Consider the following 23,145-nt stretch of genomic DNA (forward strand, 5'->3'; position numbering starts at 1 on the left):
TATATAATAGTGACATAGGACTTATGAAATGAAATGAGTTATTTGATTAGACAAGAAATTGAGGAGCACACTTAAAAATAAGTGCTTACCTCAATTGTAAAAAAGATTAAAGGATAGATGCCTCATATTTGAATTTAAATATACATTAACTATCATTATTTTTAAAACAACTAAATGTAAGACTCTTTTTCAAAAAGGGACAAAACGTGTACACAAAAATAAATATTTTTATAATCTTTATCTCTTTATCAATATGTGTGAATCCATTTATTAATATTTTCCATACCCTTCATTATTCTATTAATCCCATCAACACATATTCCCTTCATTAATTTATTAAATTGTTTAAAATATATATATATATATATATATATATATATATATATATATATATATATATATAAAAACTTTACCCCTTATTTATTCCCCCCACTCCCATCAAACTAATACACTTAGCAAATGTGGGACAAATGCTTTACCTCTAACTTATACTCTTATCCCACATTTGTTCTAATAATTGGATCCATCTTTGAGGAAAGCCATAAATAGACCCCCAGTCTCACATCCGAGGCCTCTTGAATCCTTGGTTTTAGCATCATACGTACCTTTTGCATTTCTGATTTTTTGCATGTCTACTGAGTTCCTCAATTTTCAACAAACTCTTGTGCGAAAGGACGTCCATCTATTTCTTGAATTAATATACATAAAGAAACCCACATTTACAAACAAATTACATGTAATCTCGCAAGTGCTCAAAATGCTTTACGATGGCTCAAATGCACTCTTTATGATGAAGTTATTATGCCTTCTGGACTACCTATGCTCAAAATTGTCATCTGATGATCAAATGGATGCCAAATTTAACATGCTCTCTTTGTGTTTGCTTACCACATGAGCAACTAATCCACCAAAATGTTGAAAGCCTGCAACTATCTCCAGTGCAACCAATTGCTTGCCCCATGACCTGAAATAAGGATTTTTTGGAGGCCAAAATGTGCAACTTTTTTGTTGCACCAAAACCGAACAAAAAGAACTTAAATGTTGAATGAGTATAAAAATTATATATTTGTATATAATGTCTCAGTTGAAACCCTCATCCTATGTTGATAGCTTCTCATGCTAGAGTATGACAGATCCCAAACGAGCCCTATCTCAAAAACTCCTCACTTAAATCCAATTGTATTTTGGAAAACCTTGCAAACACACAGATTCTGTCTCTTCCTAGGTGCTCGTTTGGTACCAGTAATGGAATGGATCTTAGTAAATCTTATATTAATTATAATGTATAGATCTTACAAACAAATCCAGGCCCTCATAACCCTAGTCAGCTTTGCCCTGGCACATACGGGGCATATGTCTGTCAAGCCTTAGTGAACACAAGGATCTAAATAGCCAAATGAATGAGAGTCTCTTACACCTGATTAGATGTTGGCCACAAAACCCTAGCTTTTCCCTGGCACACAGGGAGCATATGTCTGTCAAGCCTTAGCGAACAAAAGAATCTAAATAGCCAAATGAATGCAAATGTTGGCCACAAAACCTTTGTCAGCTTTGCCCTGGCACATAGGGAGCATGTGTGTCAAGCCTTAGCAAACAAAAGAATCTAAATAGCCAAATGAATGAGAACATTTGAGTCTCTTATACATGATTAGATATTGGCAACAAATAACATAATCCACATAATGCTGCTTACAGCTTATAGAAGCTACAATAAGAAACCAGAGACCAGCTAAGAACGATCTATTACTAAATAGGGGAACAACCTGCTGCTAAACCCACAAAATATGAATAACCTTCCATTTAAGGTTTGCAATATTAGGAAAAGGAAACTAAATAGGCATAAGTCACAAATAGCATGGGTTCAGGCTATGTTGCACTGTTCTTTCAGAATCTGGTCCTCAATGCACATCAACTGTCATGCAGAAAATGGAAAACGTGTGTACCAGCATAAGGTCCCAACCTGAATGGCAGAAAACTATCTAAAAACATCATCTATAGAGAATTGTATTTTCTTCTCCTTCGTTTAATATCTTCATGTCTACAATCTTTCACAACGTGCATGATAATTAAGGTATTTGCTAAGCTGCATCGAAGAATTTTGTACAAATTCTTCACTAACTCTCAAGTTTCTCATAAAAAATTTCGGCCAAGTATTTTGTACAAATTCTTTACATGCACAAACTTTTCTTAGAAAAAATTTCTCCAAGTCTTTTGTACAAACTCTGAACCCACAATTTTCTCATAGGAATTTGGTCCAGTTGATTGTCTGTGTGTGTGTGCATAAAATATGCTTTAGATAACTGCCTAATCAGAGCATTATTGAAATATGCCAGTTACAGATATTAACCAGCCCAGGTCTGTCAGAGGTTGAAAGGGCCTCAAGCTTTATCTGTACATCTCCAAATGAACAATCAACAGGAAGTTTGAATTTCAATAAACTTTGTTAGCAACCTCACATAGCTCTACTTTAACTAGAGGATTGATTCTTAAATTATTCTATGACTTCTTTGATCAAGTTATGTTTATGCTGGAAACAAACGCTCAGAGTTATCATAGAAGTAAGAATGATTTTATACAAATAACAAGTCATTTACCAGAAATTTGACAGTACATAAAGGCATTCTCAGGAAAACTGAAAACATGAGGGAAGCTAAATGTAAACATTTAAACCAAACAATTATTTTGACAATGTTTAGACTGCATTATCACTCAATGGAAACTAGAAAGCAAGAAATCCCTTAAAGATGTTAAAAACAGATATTTTCATAGTAGTTGTTTGCACTATGGTAAAAATGTTCTAAATTGCCATCATGTATTTACATGGAAAACTTTGCAATTTCTCACATCAGTCCAAAAACTGAAGAAAATCAATGGATTGTAACATTCATTTTGTCATGACAAACTTCAAAAAACTAGTACATGATTCAACAGTATCTTTACTCCTTGTATCAACCATAAAGTTAATTGTATCTTTGAAAATCAAAATGTCTACGATAAATTATCTCGAAGATAGTAAATTATCTCTTTGCATGCATAATAAACAATGTTGTTCGCTGAAATCCCTGTAAATACAAGAATTTAGAGTAGATGCATCCTCTCAACAGGTGATCCATGCAGCCACTCAACTAAGGGCTTGCCGAAGCCAACTAAACACCCTGAATTTCCATTTTCAACAGAAAATGGAGAACCGAAAATGTTGAGCATGTGCTCAACAGACTGTTTCACTAAAGAAGAACCCACAACCCTACTACGACGTCCCCATCCTGTAATAATATCTATGCGATTCGGTTTAACACCATACATGAGCATCGTCTCCCTAAAAGAGGACAGTGATCGCGACAGGGCAACAAGGGCTGTTCCCATTGACATCACATGAAGATTGATTGCCCAATACTTTGGAGCTTTCTGGGTCACAGCATTTGGATAAAGATTTTTCTCCATGGCAACTTCCCAGACAAATCCTGCTTCTTCTTTGAGGTCTGATATGTAGAGGAAATTTGTTATTGCATCAGCAAATCCCCTCTTGCAATCTTGATCTTCACTGTGCATCAATTCAAAGAAGCTGGTTGCATGTTCCTTAATATTCTGTCCACTGGGTTCAGCTGTGGGCAACGACATCAGAAAATAATGTGCTGGATGGCCTGTATTAGCTAAAAGTTTTGATAACAAATTTATGTCTCGCTGACATACAATATTTGTGCAGCAGCTTAATATCAGAGTGTATGTCTGCAGAGATGGGAATAGATTTAATTGTAACATCATCTGCAGAACCATTTGTGCATCACTGAACATATGCGCTCTCAGAAAAGCACCTATTAAAGAATTGCATGCTGGAACATTTGGCCCGACACCTGAATTTACCATCTTGGCATACCAAATATTTGCCTTGTCAACATTTCCTGCTTTCCCCCACATATCAACTAGTTGGCCATAAACTTTCGCATCTGGTATCCAACCTGCCTGCTGCATCTCCAAGAAAACTGCCTCTGCTTCTTCAAAACGGCCACAACGTCCAAGCACTTGCATCACTGTATTGTAACTCACTATATCTGCTTCAATGCCAGCATTCTGCATATCTCTATATATTTTTAACACAGTAGAGTACCTCCTGGCCTTTACATGCATATCCATAAGGGTGTTATAAGTAACCGAACTGGGAGCATGACCTCGATTAATCATGTCGCAAAAAACTTTGTATGCTGCATTTAAGTTCCCAGCTTTTCCAAGGAAGTTAATAATCACACTGTAGCCATATGTATCAGGGGTCAAACCTAATAACTTCATTTTCCTATACATTTCCATGGCTACATCCAGAAACCCAGCTTTCACATTGATGTCAACCAGAGTGCTGTAGGTAACACTATCAGGTCTGCAACCTTCTTCTTGCATTTCGTAAAAGATGGCCTGAGCTTCTCTCATGTAGTTTGCACGGCCATAGCAATGTATAAGGCGGTTGTATGTTACAACAGTAGGTTTGCACCCTTCTTTTTGCATCTCATCAAGCAACTCATTTATGACATCAAATTTTCTGGCAATTCCCAGGATACCTATCATCGTTGTGTATGAATGTATATCATGCTTAAACCCTGCCTGTCCTTTTGCCCAGATGAAGAAGTTCCAGGCCAAGGTAGGTTCCCGCTGCTCTTTGAGAATTTGATTCACTTGATAAACATTCAACTTTGAATTCAAATTAGCCAATGCTTCAACAGTAGCAGGTCCCCAATACATTTGTCTCAAAATTTTTAAAACTCGCTCTTCTAAACTACTGTTGACAGGGAGAGTAACCCGTTGAGAACCATTTCCACTTATCTTCTTCATCCCTCCACTGTGTCCTTTATTCATACCTCTTCTGCAGTTTTCTAGTTGTCTCGAATTATACCCACTCTTGGATAACTTTCCAGGATGAGTTTTATCTGCTGAATAACTTTTCCTCCATTTACTTTCAGGATTATTTTTATGGCCCACATAATTACTAGGAGCAGAATTTGTTCCAGAAGCCAATGGAATCTCAAAACATAGTCTTTCATTGTCCTCAGAAATTTGGATGAGGTGTGCTTGTGAAAAACCAGATTTTCCTTGTACACTGGCCGTTGAGCAGTATCCCTTGGGATAAGTATGTTTTGAGGGATTTGAACTAAAGCATTGTTGCTTCTGTCCCTGAACACCAGCTAAATATTCTTGTCTTTTTGGTGGTGCATCTTGCCTAGAATTGGAAGATGGTGAATGCTCACCGTTCCCCTGTGAAAATGCCCTCTGTGTTTGTGATAAGTTGCTTGATCCTTCTGGTGCATTTTGTTTCTGAAACTCTTCCTTTCCTGTTGAAGATGCTGAAAATGACCTGGAGGAACTGTTAGGCGATGTTGGTTTCCTTCTAAGGGCTCCTGACTTTATATTACTGTGAGGACGTGCTACTTCCTGAGAATCATTTGACACAGATAGATGCTTAACTGCCCTGAAACCACCACCAGTTGAATTATCAGGAACAGCTGCTGAGACAGAAATGCCCGATTCTGCAACATTTTCAACTTTTACAGCTCTACTAGCTTCTTGTTTCACAGCTACATTTTCAGATTCTGGGGTACCAACTTCAGGAGGAACTTTATATCTTGAACTTGGATATTTATCACTTCTGAATGAAGGTCTTGTCGTGTCATTTGAATTACTAAATTTTGCAGATGGCAAATGAGAATATCTGTGAGTGTTAGAGTCAGCTGAGCCATTGAAACGGGATTTGGGTACGGTATTGTCATCTTCAGGGCAAGGAGCTGAGCCTCCATCCAAAGAATTATTCCGTACACCAGATACTAAAAAGGACCTGGCACCCTTGCCAAAATGAAGCAGTTGCTTTGATCTCAACATTATCTGTTACCAGATAAGCCCCAAAACATATTAATAAAGTAATTGAAATACACAGCTGTAAGGTGCTACAACATATTTATTAATGTGCACATTTCATGAGAGATATTTTCAGTACATATTTAAACTAGCATCCTAATAACTGACAACAACCCAGATACTTTGACCTCATAATATCCTTAGTAATAGTAACCAGAAAGTATATCAGTAAAAAGTTAGACACTCTGCTACCATAAGCATGGCTCTGCTAGTGGAAATGAATGCAGTCCAACAGAGCAAAAAGCAATTTGCCAGAGATCTAAAAACTGTAGTTGACGATAGAATAGACAAATTAGAAACATAAGGATTTTTAAGTCCATTACAGTGATAATTGTATAGCTTTTAGAGAGAAGTATAGCAGATTTTTATATCAACATTTCAAAATCACACTCCATGATTCATCATGTGAATAACCCCCAAAAGAGAATAAAGATGGATGGCGTAGTATGGTCTGAAGCATATATGTAATAAAACAGAAATTTCTAAAGAAACCAACATCGAAAAGAAACTCCTGTGCATTTTCAGATTGTTCAGCGGGAAGCCATTGAAAAGAAAATCAGGGAGTTTAACTAGTTGAAAACTTGAAACGATAGATAGCTTCTGTACATGGAAATAAATGCATGCAAAAATTGGATAAATGAAGAATCTCAGAAATCTATTAACTTTGGTTGACAATATAGCAGATCATTTAAAGTGACATGCATCAAAAATTAACTTCCATGCAATTTCAGATTGTTAAGCCGTAACAAAAATAAGGGCATTCAACTAATCTTGTCCACATTCATGAGCACTAACAGCAAAGCATCTCCAAAGATATAAAAACAGGGGTAATGATACAACTGTTCCTGTTTGTTGATTAGCAGGCACAGAATACAACAAACATAAACCATAGCAATAAACATTAATCCAGAATAAACATGTAGAACTACCAACTTCCAGCTAGCATATTAACTGTTTAACATGATGTATTTGAGAACTGGATGCAAGACCTGTATTTGAGAAATGGATGCAAGACCCCTGTGTCCTGAACGGGCATGTCCTGTACTCAGCGGGTTATCAAAACTCTATCAATGTAAGGCAACAAAACTTCAGGATATGATATTATGATCCATACCACCAAGGATCATGCTTCATCAAAAACAAAAGATAATCTAAGAATTTAATTACTGCACCGTATGCCAATCAATCCCTATGTAGCCAGTGGGCCATTTAGGCAGCTGAGATCCTTTTCTAGACAGACTAAGAAAATTTCTACACAAAAAAACCACTGTTTGTGAAGTACATCATCCACTGGCATTGCAAAAGCTCATAAGGTCATGATGCTTAACCCCAGCTGTGGCACATGAAGGGCAAAATCCAAGTTTGTCAATACCAATGCAGTTCCTCATTACGAGACTTCAAATTAGCAAGAAAATTTTGAAAATATAGTCAAGTTGACAGGGTCATCCATGTATCATGGCTACTGCCTACTCCATTTCTCGAAGTATGATAATGGCTACTGTTGTCTAAAAGAACACTCTTACACTAGGAGTAAGTTTGCAAAAATTATTTTCTTACCTTTGCTTTTTTGTTGCAACAATCTAGCGATAGGTCATAGATTTTTTTAACTTTTACCCTATTCGATGTTAGATTCCTACACTTTTACATCAGAAGTTCTCCATTTTGTTTTTTATTCAGACTTCAGATTATAAAAATCTAAGTGTAAATATGGCTGAACTAGTTTCAGCCTTCAGATTGATATGCATCTACCTGTTAATGAATGAATCTTTAAGTCCATGTCAGAATTTACACAGGCAACATTCTTCCACTGTGGCAAAGAATTATAACCTATTGAAAGCTCTCTCAGGAACTCCTCCGGCAGATCGTGATGGGGATTACACTCTCCTGATTTGTGAAGTAGATTCCCTTACTTGCCCATGCTTCTAATGGAAGGAGTGTGTGTATACATGTTCATTTCTGTTAACCATTTGCTATTTTTTATTAGTGTATGAGACCCTTTGAGCTGGAACCTTATTACGTAGGGCAAACCCTCATTCGAAGGTGGGACTGTTGAGATTTTACAATTAGCAGGGCCGAAGAGATTCCTCCTACAGCTTGGCATAGCCACGAAATGAGCATTATTATGGCTTCCATTAGCTGCTGGAAATCATCTCCTAATGGGAAGTCATTGCTCTAATTTGTAATTTCTCTTTCTAAAAACATGTCCTTCATAACATCTCAAGCCATGAAATGTTCTTGATTGCGTTTTCTGCCTAATATCTTAAGACTAGACAATAGCAGACCATCTATGTGATAGCCCTTGTTTTACATCACTTTGTCCCTGCACTACTTCTGACAATAATCAGATTCCAACCAGTTTCGCAACACCTGTCAGGAAATTCGATTACCCAACAAGCTGTGGACCTCAGAGACACATATTAGGGCTGCAAGTTCAACTACAAGATCTTGAGAAAACATGACTTTCAGACGGTATCAAACCAAACTAGGTTAAATGCCCCCAAAGCAGAAAACTTCCAGTAGACTACAACAGCCATTAAATTCTGTTTTTCCCAATACCAACACGCATTAGGTCCATAAAAGAACAATACCAGATCCCTTAAAACTTAGTTGTACTCGCTCATGGCATCTAGAGAATGTGTACTTTGCAGTACCCATGAGTCAGGATGAACAAGAGGAGCCCTCCAGAGGTCACTGGGAGAGAACTATGCTATTCATTATGGGCAATGTTTTGCTAAATAACCACAAGCAAAATGATAAAGCAAACAACAGAAAAATACAACTTCTACCAGCAGAAATTAAACAAGATGATCTTACCTCCCACAAATGCTGTCTTGGCTAAGAATTAGTGAAAGCTTGTAGAGAAGACCAATTCTAGCTCAGCACAATTCCCTCCTTCAGTGAAAGAACTTTGAAGGTATCATGTAGGCCTGCTGAGAAAACAACAAAGGAAGAAATAGCATGGTGATGATCAGGTGATCTTGTGATGAGAATATATGTGCATGGCCATCGCCATGAAAAGTCATAACCACGCTACACTCAATGCAACGGGCAATGACAGACAAATTGTTAAGGCATGCCTGCTGCTCAACCTAAAAAGTCAGGCTCGTTACCCCACAATTGAGCTCGGCATTCTTTTGCATTAAAATTGTTCTTTTTCCTCATTGGATTGATTTTTTTACTGGGTGTACGGTACCATAAAGCTCGTGGAAATGTTTGTTCCACGTCCTTAGGTATTAGGGATCCTGTCTGCTCCTCGGTCATAGAACATTTTTCGTTGTCAATTCAGTTTGGCTATCCGATGGTTGAGTTCATTTCCAACGATTTGGAGTTTACTATCCGATGGTTGAATTCATTTCCAACGATTTGGAGTTTATGAGGTGGTTTAATTTTGGAAAATTGGTAAGATTACCTATGCATCATCCTAAAATGAGTTTGAATTGAGGATACTAGTTTTTGGATTTGAGGACATTAGGTTATTCAATGTGATACAACGTTTTTGAGGTAATGTTTACAAGTGAAATTTGAATTTAGGATACTAGAATGTTTGGATTGAGGAAATTAGAGTATTTACAGTGATGTGAATTATTAAAAGGTTGGATTTTATTTTTACTGAGGTAATGCTTACAAGTGAGATTTGGATTTTAGGGTATTAAAGCATTAGAATGATGAAATGCAGGATCTTATTTTTTTAAAGAATCAAGAATAAGTTTCTAAGTTCTTCTGTAATTATGTTGACAGTTCAAAGCTCAGAAGAAAGTTTGGATTGAAGATATTAGGATATTAGAATGATCTAAAAAGATAGATTTTAGTTTTGGAAAAACATCAAGAATAAGCTTCTTTGTTACAATGTTTACATTGTTCACAATTCAATAGAAAGTCTGGACGGAGGATATTAGGGCATTACAGTGATGCAATGTAAATTACTAAAAAAATGGATTTTATTTTATGGGGTAGTGTCAAGAATAAGTTCCTCTTTGATTCAGAAGAAAGTTTAGAGGGAGGATATTAGGGCATTAGAATGATGCAATGAAGTCTAAATTGTAAATTACAAAAAGATGGATTTCATTTTCTCCAAGATTATCAAGAACAAGCTCCTGAGCATTCATTGTGGCTCCTCAATAATAATGCTCACAGTTAAGAGGGGAAATTCATTGAGGTCTATCGATGTAGTTTTGCGTAATTTTTTAGATCACACTTGTAATCCATCGTTGGGATGAAAGAATGAAAACCTTAAGAAAAAGTTACCTTCTGAGATTCAATTATTCTTCGGCTCTTTGTTGAGACTTAGTTTCTTTGTAACACCTTGTTAGAGCCGGTTGCATTTAATTATAACCTTAAGGCATTTTTCAATAATTACCTTCTCAAATTTAATTAATTAATTGATTCTTGCTCTTTTTTGGAACTTAGTTTCTTTATAACACCTTGTTACATCCAGTTGCATTTAATTATAATTATTCGAGCATTATATCATTTTGTAATTATTAGAATGTTATATCATTTTGTAATTATTAAAACGTTATATTATTTTATTATGTAAGAGTTGTAACTAGAGTAATAGAAAGGGAAGAGCTTACCTATTTAGTTGTGATTCTTGAAAATATTATGTATTTTATTATTTAAGAGTTGTAACTAGAGTAACATAAAGGGTAGAACACACATAAATAGTAATAAGAAGTAAAACTAAAATAATAATAAAAATATATAAAATGAAAAAATTGTGAAATCCCTTTAATAAATTAATTATGAAATATGTTATAAGTAAATAAATAACTATCATGTTAACAATATTATGTATTTTCTTGTTATTGAAAATTTAAATAATTCTTTAAAAAAATAAAAATAAAAATATGACAAAACCTCTTATGTAAATCTTAAAATAATGATTGTTTGAAAAATTCAATAAAAAGTAATATTAATGTAAATAAATAAACATAGTTGTCCCATAATAATATTTGTAGAAGTGTTTTACATATTTTTCAAGATAGGTATACTAATTTATTGATGAGTAATATATTTTTTAACAAAGGAAAGAAATTTGATAGGGAAAAAAGGGGGAAAAAAAAAAGGAAAATGCTATTTTGTTTTTGTTTTCTTTGTAGTTTATTTGTTTTGTTTAAATTATAAGTTATTACTCTTTTAGTTTTAGTATTGTATTGATAAGAATGTTTTGGTAGCACAAGGATTTATATTACTAAAAATTAGATTTCATAGGTTTAATCATCAAGAATGGTTCAAAGTTTTCCAATATCACAAGAGTTGTATCAAATCCTTTTAAGTGTTCACATCAGTTGGAATAAGCTTTAACTTCTTACAAACATAGTAAATTGAATTGAAATAAATTAAAATTACATTTTCCTTCTACATTAATAATAAACTAAATTATATATGTGTGTCTGTGTGTGCGCATGTGTACATACATGCATACATACATACATACATACGTATACACACACACACACACACACACACACACACACACACATATATACAATGTATATATATGTATGTGTATATGTATGTATATATACACACACATATATATATAAGCTTTAGAAGAAAGCAAGGTATGTGTGAAAATTTTGTAATACTAATTTATTGATGAGTAATATGCTTTTTAACAAAGGAAAAAAATTGATGGAAAAAAAGAAATAAAAAATATTAAGGAAGATGTTATTTCGTGTTTGTTTTCTTTATAGTTTATTTGTTCATGTTTAAATTATAAGTTATTACTCTTTAAGTTTTAGTATTGTATTGATGGGAATGTTTTGTTAGCGCAAAGTTTTATTTTAATAAAATTTAGATTTCATAGGTTTAATCATCAAGAATGGTTCAAAGTTTTTTAATATCATAAGAGATATATCAAATTCATATATATAAGCTTTAGAGGAAAGCAAGGTAAGTGTGGAAATTTTGTAAAACTGATAAAAATTGTCTTTTCAAGATTTTTGATACTTATTTTTTGTATTGGTTTATATTTTGTCATTGTTTTCAAACATCTATTTTAACAAATATAATTGATCACTATAACTTCAAGAACTAGATAACTTTAAATATTATATCACTTCTTGAGGACAACTAAGGAATTCGTTACCACTCTATAACCCTAGTTACCACTCTACAACCCATTACTGCTCATTTTCAAATTATGAATTCATTTATGGCAGGCCCTAGGCCTCTAGATCCTCCACCCTGCCCTGATCTACAAATGGTGATAACTTTGCACACAGATTTGGAGGACATGACAGATGGAAGTGGGGCCATGGGAGAGGATGGGAAGACTTTTACCGACACTATTATCTTAGGTAATGGAGGACCTGCTGGTAGTCCAGTGAAAGGTGGTCAGAAGTTGACAGATGGGACCCTAGGAGGTTGGAAGAATGTACTAGTGGGTTCTAAAATGGCTAATGTTTCAATGGAGGATCCTAAGATTGCTCATGGAATAAATGGGCCAGTGATCTCCCTCCCCGATACTTTGGTGGACAATGTTACCTCTGGCCTCAAACTTTGTGTTGTGGGTAGATTCGTTGCCTTCAAACCCACAATTGAGATGGTTCATAAATGGGTGAGCCAGAAATGAAAAATTAAGGGTAGTGTGGGTGTTTTAGCAATGCCAAGTGGCATCTTCTATTTTAAATTCACATCAGAGGAGGACATCAATCAAATACTCTCAAGAACCTAGTATTATGGAAAGCATTGTCTTGCTTTAACAAGGTAGCACCCGAGCTTTGATGCTAGTGCAGAGCTGAATAAGCTAGCTCTAGTCTAGGTAATGCTACCTAGACTACCCCTTGAATTTTGGGATGAGAAGATCCTAAGGTGGGTGGGGAATTCTTTTGGTCACTTTGTTACTACAGACAAGGTGACTATGCAAAAATCACGACTAGTATATGCCAGATTTTGTGTGAATGTGGCATTGAATTAGGCCCTCCTGACTATGGTCACACTAAAACTTAAATGGGGAGAGAAAGTTCAACCCATTGAATATGAGAATGTGGGCCTATTATATCAGAAGTGTGGTTAATTTGGACACCTTATAGTCGACTGTAAGACCCAAGTGCAGAAGGATAAACAAAAGGAAGGTTCCTTGGGAATTGTAATGGAAGTCATGGAGGAACCCTCAGAAGCCCCAAGATTGGAGGAGGAGACTGTTGACGCACAAAATATGGAGGATAACTTGGTGTAGACCACCCCAGGAAAAGGACCAAGGGGGCAAAGTGAACTTGGGGAGGGGGAATCTTTAGAAGATAAGAAGAAAATGGAGGAATATCCCTTTAGATGTGAGTTAGAGGAACTATTGAGTTCACCCTTGGGGGAACTTAAGGAAGGAGAAATGATGGAGGAAGGCGAAATAGTGGTTCACCACCCCCTTCCTAGCTCACCAGTAAAACCAGGAGGAGAGGGCTTTCAAGAACTAATGGCTACAGAATGTGCTACCCAGGAGAGGGTATGCACCCCAATAAGGATGATGAAAGCCTCTCTAGTGGAGATAGCAGCTAAAGTAATGGCTAGTATTGAAAAGGCTAAAAAGGAACTAAGCCCCACTTCACCACATGAGGGGGATAATGGGGAGTGGGAGGTTTAGAAAAGGAAGAGAAGGGAGGGAAAAGCTAGATGTAGGAGCATGTGGGACAACTGGAAGACCGACTAGCAAAGCAACCAGGACTAAACAAGTAGCAAGGGATGTGGCCAATGGTAAGAAACTTATGCTAGAGACTGTAACTAGAGGTAAGAAATGAAATTCCTCTCTCAAAATCTAAGGGGGTTAAATAATCCCCATAAGCAATATGCTCTAAAATAGTGCATATTTTAGGAAAAGGTAGATTGTGTGTTAATACAAGAAGCTAAAATGTCTAGTGCTAATTTTGATAGAATTGCTAGTCAAGTTTGGCTAGGAGTTTCTTACATGCATATGGATGTTGATGGTGCCTCGGGGGGCATTGCTACCCTGTGGAACCCATGATCTATGATGGGGGTTGAAGTATGGAGGGACAAAAATTTCATAATAATAGAATTCCAAACTAGTAATCAACATTGGGGGCTTATTAATATATATGCTTCTAATAGTAAGGTAGGGAGGGAGGAAACTTATGGAAAGCTGGTAAGGATATTAGAAACTATGAAAGATAAAAAATTAATGTGTATGCAAGATTTTAATACCCCCCTTTATCACTTGGAGAAATTAGGAGGAAACAAGGACTGCCCTAAAAGTTTGCAAGATCTTAATGATTTTATGAGTAGAATGGATTTTATTTATGTGGAATTGAGAGGTGACCCATTTACTCAGACCAATAATAGAAAAGGGAGTGATCTTATTCAGGTTAGGCTGGATAGGTTGATGGTGACAGGAAATTGGAATCGATTAGGCAATTCCCTTCTGGAGAACCTTACACGAACTACTTCAGATCATTCCCCTTTAATCTTTCATTGGGAGGATGGTTTAAGAGGTGGTCTAAAACCTTTTAGGTATGAAATATTGTGGCAATCTAACCCAGAATTCAAAGATAGAATTCAAGAATGGTGAAATATAAGGTTAGATGGCACTACAATGTATAGACTGACCCAAAAGCTTGATAATATAAGAAGAAACATTAAGGGTTGGGATAAGAGTTCCTTTGGAGACTTGTTCAAAATCAAAGGAGAAGTGGAGGAAAAACTTAAAAAGCTCCAAGGGGAGATTGCTAAAGGAAATAACCTAGAAAGTGCAACTTAGGAAGAGGAGGAATATAGAAAAAAATGGAAGGATATTATTTTGAGGGAGGAATTTTTCTTGGAAACAAAGATCAAGTGTCCAATGGTTAACTGAGGGAGACAAAAACACTACCTTTTTCCACAAGTCAGCCTCCAATCATAAAAGAACAAACACAATCAGTAGGCTGGAAGGAGAAGGGGGAAGGGTTTATAAGGACCAGGAGGAGATGGGAAGACATGCAGTAGAATATTTTAGCAAGGCTTACATTAAGGATAACAATGCAGGAAATTAGGTTATTAGAAGAAGTTTGATTAATATGATCCCATAGGTGTTGGGTGAAGTGGAAAACAATTGCATTCTAAGAAACATCACAGAGGAGGAAGTGAAATGTGTTTTGTTCTCTATGAAAGCTTACAAGGCCCCAAGACCAAATGGTTTCCCTCCAACATTTCTAGGAGGTTGTAAAAAGTGAACTGGTTTGGGCTACCAAGAGGAGATGGGAAGACATGCAGTGGAATATTTTAGCAAAGCTTACATTAAGGATAATAATGTAGGAAATCATGTTATCAAAATAAGTTTGATTAATACGATCCCACATGTGTTGGGTGATGTGGAAAACAATCACATTCTAGAAAACATCATAGAGGAGGAAGTGAAATGTGTTGTGTTCTCTATGAAAGCTTACAAGGTCATGAAAGCTTACAAGGCCCCAGGACCGGATGGTTTCCCTCCAACTTTTTTCCAACATTTCTAGGAGGTTGTAAAAAGTCAACTAGTTTGGGCTACTAGAGACTTCTTTAAAATAGGGAAGATGTTAAAAAGGATAACTAAGACTTTTATTGCGACTTTTATTGCTTTGGTTCCTAAGACTCTGACACCCACGAGCCTTCTAAATTTTAGGCCTATAAGCCTATGCAATAGTGTATAAGATCTTTGCTAAAGTTCTAGTCAATAGGATAAAGTCATTCTTGGAGAGAATCATTGGTACTCCATAGAAGGGATTTGTTCTGGGAAGACAAATTCTAGATGCAACGATAACCACCCACAAGATCATACATTCAATAGAAAAAAATAAAAGACCTGGAATGGCCTTCAAGCTGGATATCTCTAAGGCTTATGATAAGGTGAAGTGGGACTTTCTCTATGATGTGCTCAAAAGAGTGGGGTTTAATGACAAAGTTATAAATCTGATTAAAATGATGGTAGACACAGTTCAATATTATGATCTTCTAAATGGCTCCCCTTGGGGAAATTTTGGAGTGGAGAGAGGACTAAGACAGGGTGACCCGCTATCTCCCTACCTTTTTATAATGGTTGTTGAGGTATTGGGGAGATCATTCTCTAAACTGGTTAATACAAGATGTGCTAAAGGGATTAAACTTGCTACTACTACTGATACTGAAGTGTTGCAGGAATTTGTAGATGATACATTCCTTTTTGGAGAATCCTCTATTATGGAAGCTGAAGCTTGGAAGAGTATTTCTGTAATTATGAAGAAAGTTCAGGCCAAAAAATTAATTAATATAAAAGTAAGATCTATTTCTTTAACACTAATGCCTCTTTACAAAGGAAGATAAGGAACATTTTAGGTTGTCAGTCAACCAACCTCCTAGATGCTTATCTTGGCCTACTACTAATCACTAAGGAGGTGACTAATGACTTCTACAATACTATAGTGGAAAGAATTCAAAAGAAGTTGGTAGGATGGAAAGGGAAAATTCTAAGCCATGTTGGTAAATTACAATTACTCTCGATGGCTCTCTAGGGCATTCCAATTTACTTTCTATCCCTTTTTAAAATTAACCAGAATATGATAGACAAAATTGAGAGAATACAAAGGAATTTCCTCTGGTCAGGAACAGAGGAGAAGAACAAATTGAGCTTGGTCAACTAGGAAGAGGTTTGTAAACCAAAGGAGAAATGGGGTTTGGGAGTAAGAAGACTTTGTGACCTGAATAAGGCCCTCCTTGCAAAGATTGATTGGAGACTAGGAGAAGATAATACTAACTGGGGTAATATTATGAAAGCTAAATATTTGTCAAATTTCCTATTCACTTGGAATCTTTTCAACAATGATCTCCTAGGAGGTTCCAAAATCTGGATGAATATTGTCAAGGGTAGAAGCTTATTGAGGGAAGGGACAAGGTGGATAGTGGGGAATGGGTATAGTATTAGATTCTGGGAGGATAATTGGATGGGGGGGGAACCATTGGTTTAGAAAAATTCAAAAGACTAATGGAGTTACTAAAGGAACAAATGGGAAGGAAGGTGGAGGACTATATTGACCAGGGGAGGAAGTGGAAGAAACTGCATAAAGATACTTACTTCTAGGAGGATATTCAACTTCTTAAGGAGTTGGAAGAGTTGTTAGGAGCAAAAAGACCCCCAATTCTAATCTAGGAGGATACTATGGTTTGGGATTTAACTTCTAGTGGAAAATTTACAGTCAAATCAGCTTACAAACATCTCTTTAGTAAGGACCTCTGCCCTCCATTAAGGAGTAAAGTTTGGATTAGTAATCTCCTCTCTAAAATTATTTTTTTCTAGTGGACTATTTAGCATGGTAAAAATTTTACTCTAGATAATCTGAAAAGAAGAGGTTTTTTTATCAGAAACTGATGCTATCTCTACAAAGAAAAGGAGGAGAATATCTCTCACATGTTCCTTGAATGCCAATATATCTTAAAGATTTGGGCTTTGGTGTGGTAGAAATTCAGACTAAGGTGGGTTCTAAAGGACAACTTATGTCAATTTGTGGAGAACTAGAACTATCCCTTCTATCACCCAAAATTGGTTTTTTGGTGGAGAATTGTTCCACCATATATTTGTTGGCATATATGGAAAGAAAGAAACAACATAATATTTCGGGAGGAGGAAAAACCTGTGGAGGTGGTTATGGGAATCATGGAGAAATTGCTGAAGGAAAATATAAGGATTGCTAAATGTAAGACACCAAAGGAAGAACCAGGTAGGCAAGAAGGTCAAATTGTAGAAAAGTGGGGTATTCAAGAGGATTTTTATCTTTTTGATAACTCAAAAGTGTTAAAGAGATAACAAACAAGAAGTAAACCACCAACTCTAACAAAACTTAAGCTAAACTTCGATGGTGTTGCTAAAAGGGGATAGGAGCAGTGGGTGGAGTGCTGAGAAATGGGAATGGTGATGCACTATTAGGTGGAGTGCTGAGAAATGGGAATGGTGATGCACTATTAGTCTACTTTGGGAAGGTGGGGGGTGGAAGTAATAATTTGGCTGAAGCAATGGCTTTGCTTTAGGGTCTTTAGCTAATTAGTGAAATGCAAGTTAAGGAAATAACCATAGAAGGGGACTCCAAATTAATTATTGATATGGTAAAAGGAGTTTCCCAACCGGGCTGGAATATTCAGACTATCATCACACACATTATGCATATTTTAGATGGGATGGAGAATGTCCACTTGCAGCACATTTATAGAGAAGGAAATATGGTGGCAGATGCTACTACTGCCATGGGGTTTGAATTAAAGGTAGTCACGTGCTAGAGAACCATAGAAAATCTAAAGGAGGAAATTAAGTCCTTGATATGCAAGGAAAGAGGGGGGAGCAATAGTTAATAATGGCTATGAAAATAAAGGCTAGGGCCAAATTTAGCAATTTCATCCCTAGAAAGTCAAAATTCGCTAAATTTAATAAAAATTTTAGGGGAATGAGGAGAAGACGATGTCATACAAATAGGATAATGAATGAATGTAAATTAAAATGTGTGTCATTTCACCATTATGGTAACATATTGCAAAATTTAAATTACTTCCCCTTTGAAAGTATGAATAATATCATTATTGAGACTGCCAGAGATTTTAGGGATGTAAAAATTATGATGTTAAGTATGCACAAGTCCCATAATGAATTTGTATGGGATTTTGAAGCATCTCGAAAATGAGCTTGTAAAATTATTTCACTCATTATAGAGAAACATAGGGCCAATATTATTCACAGTGATATTGAAGACAAGGAGGTTCAAATGCGCATCACTAAGGTGGGGAAATAGAAAAAAGTGGGGAAGAAATGGGTGGAGATTTGAATAGGCTGGAGCCTACAAAAATGGAAAATTTCAAAGATAGGATGGCTACCTAGTTCCTATTAAAGGAAGGGGTATTTTTGCCTTACATGCAAGTGATGACGAGGTATGATGAGAATTGTGCTCTCCAGTTCATCAATGGGTGGAATGATCTCAAGGTAACCATAAATGGCATTACATTTCAAGTGAATGAGGATGTAATTGCAATGGCCACCGGGCTGTCTATGAAGGGGGAAAATGGAGGAAGGTCATGAAAATGGAAGATGAGGCTAGTACGAGTAGTTTTTTCACTGATGATGAAGAACCAGTGCACTACAGAGGAGGATTTAGGAGGGATAAGTTGCCAACCCCATGGGATGACATCTGCTTGGTGCTCATGAAATACCTTATGCTGGAGGGCAGGTTTGGAGTTTACTACTACTACCACTTTCCCCTCTTGAAAACCATTTTAGAAATTGAGATTTTATTTCTATCCCATTTTTTCTGTTACATTCTCTGGAGGATATGGTTAGTGATGTTAGGGAGAAAAGGAATAAGGGGCATAATCTTACCATCATTCACCAAGGCCTGATCTTTCACCTGTACTAATTCCATCTTGCCCTCTGCCCCCCTAGGGTGGTTGTGGTTGACAACCAAAACCACTGTCATAATTCCCCTTTAGTACCAACATTGGTACTAAAATCCATACCTTGCAACCTTCCCCTGGTCATGAAAATAAGAAAAAGAACCCTGTGTATGCTAAATAAATTGACCTGTTGGAAGTAAGAGTTAACAAACAAACATTAGTTGATGTGCATGCATTAAATATTCAACAATGAAAGAAGACTAACTAACATTTTCTTGAGTTTTGTAATTCAAAGCAACCAACAAATCAAGTCCTCAAGCAACCTCAAATGACTCAACAAAAGCACCCATGAGAGGCCTTATTGGTGTGTTTAGATTGGAGGGATGTTTGGTGTGCTCTCCCAAACACAACTATATTTGAATCTCTTGATGTGAAGGTGCAAGTGTGATTGATGAAACTATGAAACTATGATATATGAGATGAAGAACACCTCAAACAATGGCTATGGAGGAAGCCATGTTTGAAAGCATTCAAGGATTTGGAGATGGAATGTAATAAAGAAACTAAGCTAATGTGCAAGCTAAACTAGTATGCAAGTGAAATGAAGATCTAAATGCATGAATGAGCTAAATCTAACAATGCAAATGCAATCTAAAATCAGCTACCAAGGGTTAGTATGCAACATGAAATCACTATGAAAACTCTAAACTTAAACTAGCATGAAATCACTATGGAAGCTCAAAACTCAAACTAACATGATAACAATGCATGTGAAGGAGATGAAAATGCTTGAGACAAGGACTCTATTTATAGGCTTGAGAGAGACCCTGGGTGAAGTGGCATTTATGTGGCATCCACATAGTGCCACAAGGAGACACATAGGCAAGCCATGCAAGTGGTCAACATTCAAAGTTTGCTCACATGTGTGTGAGCAAACTTGGAGAGAGGAGTGGGGGACAAAGCTTGCAAGAGGTGTGAGAAATGGGAGTGGTCTCACACATGTGTGAGCACACACTTAGGCTTAAGAAGAGATTAGCAAGGTGATTAAGGTAATTAAGTGGGATTAAATGGTGGATAGGCCTAGGAGGATGAAAGTGATGGTTGTAGGCTAGGTTTAAGATTAAATTAAATAAGATTTAATTTAATCATAGGTTTAGAGGAAATAATGAGATTGAGAGATTTAAATAAATAGAATTTATTTAAAAAGGGGAATTATGGAGGATCATTTATTAAACAAATTTAACACATTAAGGATGGAAGTATTTAAATACCTTAGAAAAATGAACCCACTTAAATAAATTTAATTAAATAGGTAGAAGAATATGAAAAATATAATTAATTAATTAATAATTAATTATAATGTCAACGGTAATATTAAATAAATTAATATAGTCTTTTGGGATGATTTTAAGCATCTACACCCTGAATTGGTTATTGAACAAAAGGGTAGTAAAAAGATTAAAGTTGAAAAACTGGTGGAGATGGAAGTTGAGGACTTGGAGGAGGAGGGAGGAGGAAAGGGTAGGAGAAGATCAGGAAGGCTTGCCAAATACCAGGCAATGTATAAGCAAAAATCTAATAGATTTAGGGTTGAAGAGGTGGAGGAGGAGACATATGAGAACAATTATAGGGAGAGGGAGGAGGAGAATAACTCTAACTCCAAGAGAGAAAAAGGGAAAGAGGAGAAAGAAAAAAGTGAGGATTCTATTGATAATGCCCAGATGTCTACCGAAAACACTCAAGTGTTTGTTGGAAATGCCATCACTATGGAGACTACCCATGTTTTGGCTAGCTTTACCCTACAACCCATTACTTTCTATGGAGATAGTAGCAAAGTGGATACCTCCCCCATTACCATTTCCTCCCTAGTCAAAGAAAAATCCAAGGTTTTTACTAACCTGCAAGTTTTGTAGGATGATAATTAGGTGGAAAAAGCTAAAGAGAAAGATAAAAAGGTGGAAACTGAAAACAAGGAAAAGGTTGAGGAGCAAAAGGATGCGATTTCTCAACTGGATCAAAGGGTTAAATTTTTAGAGGAGGGGTATTACTCCTTCTCTAAATTTTCCCTAAAGGTCACTCATGCTGCAATTACCACCCTCCAATTGCTAGCACAGGAGAAAGAAGAAATAGGGATGGATATGGAGGATCATAAGCTCCTCTATAAGTTTCTTGCTGACGATTGGGCTCAGGTTTTACTGGTTGGGAAGGGAAAGGAAAAAATTGAGAAATAAGTTAGTAGTTTTAAGGGATCTTTGGATCCTAGTTGTTTTATGTTATCTTGTTGCTACTTGGTTTGTTGGTGTCCAGTTGTTACTTAGACTTGGGTTGGCCTGGTTGTGCCAATAGATTTATATTATGAATTATAATGGTATGATTAGCATTATAGACTTCTACTATAGAATAGATGTTTCTATTTATAGTAGTCTACTGGTTAGTAGCTTGGGTAGAACTATAGTTGTTAAGTTGCTTCTTAGTTTGTTTTTTATTCAGTAATATTCTCTACAGGTTTTTGCTGGTGATACATTGGTTACCAGCCTTTTGGTTGTAAGGGCTGACCCCCTTGTTTTTGGTCCCTTTATATTTCAAAAACTAAGGAATTATCTATGTATTTGGTGTGCATTATTAATTCTTGTCATGGAAAAGAAGCCTATTTGGTCAAACATTTTCTTAATAGCCAATATCATATCTATTTTTCTTTTGTTGGACTATTATTTAATATTTACCTCCAAGATTTTATCAGACTTTAACAATTGTCAATAAAATGTGAGTGTTGGCAGGTTTATGTTGGCCCAATGAGAGGCATTATAGACTTTCAATTTTCTCAAAAATTTAACTTGCACTACAAGACAAGAGAAGGTGTGGTAATAAAGGCTCTATCAGTCTTCAGGTGCTTGGTTCTTGAAATCGTCATCTTTACATGTTAACAATTATTGGTATTAGTAGTTGGTGATTGGAGCTTTAATTTTTCTACATACAGAACATCTTATTATTTGCATGTCACAATTTATGTTTTGGGTATTTCTTATGTGGCTACTACAAGAGGAACAATTGGCTTAAGGATGGGAAGCACATTCATGCTAAAATATGCTTGATTACCATTTCACCAATTGTAGGGCCCATTTGTCGTTGCACCAAAAGCCATGACTGTTAGTGAACATGGAACACCACATAATTAACCACCTGTGGGCAGGGGAGCGTGTGTCACATCACCCAACAATCTCCCCCTCGATGCGCATACCAGGTGCTTACACGGGTCGGGAAGGCACCGGGGAGATTTGAACCCATGACCAGGCCAAAACCAAGCTCTGATACCAATTGTAGGGCCCATTTGCCGTTGCACCAAAAGCCATGACTGTTAGTGAACATGGAACACCACATAATTAACCACCTGTGGGCAGGGGAGCGCGTCGCATCACCCAACAGTAATTTTTGTGTGAATTGTTGAATAATATTAGGTAGAGTCGTAACAACTCCATTAATTAGCGATAGAAATTCTTAGCATCTTACTAAATATTTTACTGAACTTTCTAAAATCTTTGGTTACATCTAAGTTTCTCTTTTTTTCTTTTGTATTTTCTTTTTTCTTAATGATTGGTAAGGGGTGGCCTTGAAAAGTCAGGTTTTAATCTTATTTATGCTCATATGTTTAGAGTTCCCTTCTATTGGATGGTTTGTATCTTGGTTTAGGGGCTTTCTTTTTCACCTACTATGAAGAAGAGAAATCCTTGATGAAACCAAAGGATGTGGATGACTTGTAGCATTGCCAAAATTGGAAGGCATCATATTGATTCAATAGTGTTTTCCCTTCCCAAGGCTAGCTAAGATAGATATTAGTGGGAATGATGAAGTATTTTTAGTAATTTAATGGAAGGGTTATATATGGATGAGTAGATGAGCATTATGGATGTTTTATGACTTTTGGATGAGGAAAGGAAGGCC

The 23,145-nt window shown here is 36.3% G+C and overlaps 1 protein-coding gene across 1 annotated transcript; it reads right to left on the reverse strand.

The window, feature by feature from the left end:
* Nucleotides 1–2,858: 2,858 nt before the first annotated feature.
* Nucleotides 2,859–9,221, reverse strand: LOC149579540 (pentatricopeptide repeat-containing protein At1g18900-like). Its single transcript, XM_089833751.1, has 2 exons — nt 8,710–9,221; nt 2,859–5,862 (listed from the first exon to the last, which is right to left on the reverse strand). Exon 2 carries the CDS (start codon nt 5,857–5,859, stop codon nt 3,079–3,081), a length of 2,781 nt encoding a protein of 926 aa, XP_089689877.1. The 5' UTR covers nt 5,860–5,862; nt 8,710–9,221; the 3' UTR covers nt 2,859–3,078.
* Between the last annotated feature and the right edge of the window lie 13,924 nt (nt 9,222–23,145).

Source organism: Cupressus sempervirens, chromosome 1 (assembly GCF_028749045.1).
Source record: "Cupressus sempervirens isolate cs-2001-9-10 chromosome 1, ASM2874904v1, whole genome shotgun sequence".
NCBI lineage: Eukaryota > Viridiplantae > Streptophyta > Pinopsida > Cupressales > Cupressaceae > Cupressus > Cupressus sempervirens.

What these genes read in the sequence shown, in the direction of transcription:
- LOC149579540 (XM_089833751.1), bottom strand. Translation starts at nt 5,859, where the DNA reads ATGTTGAGATCAAAGCAACTGCTTCATTTTGGCAAGGGTGCCAGGTCC.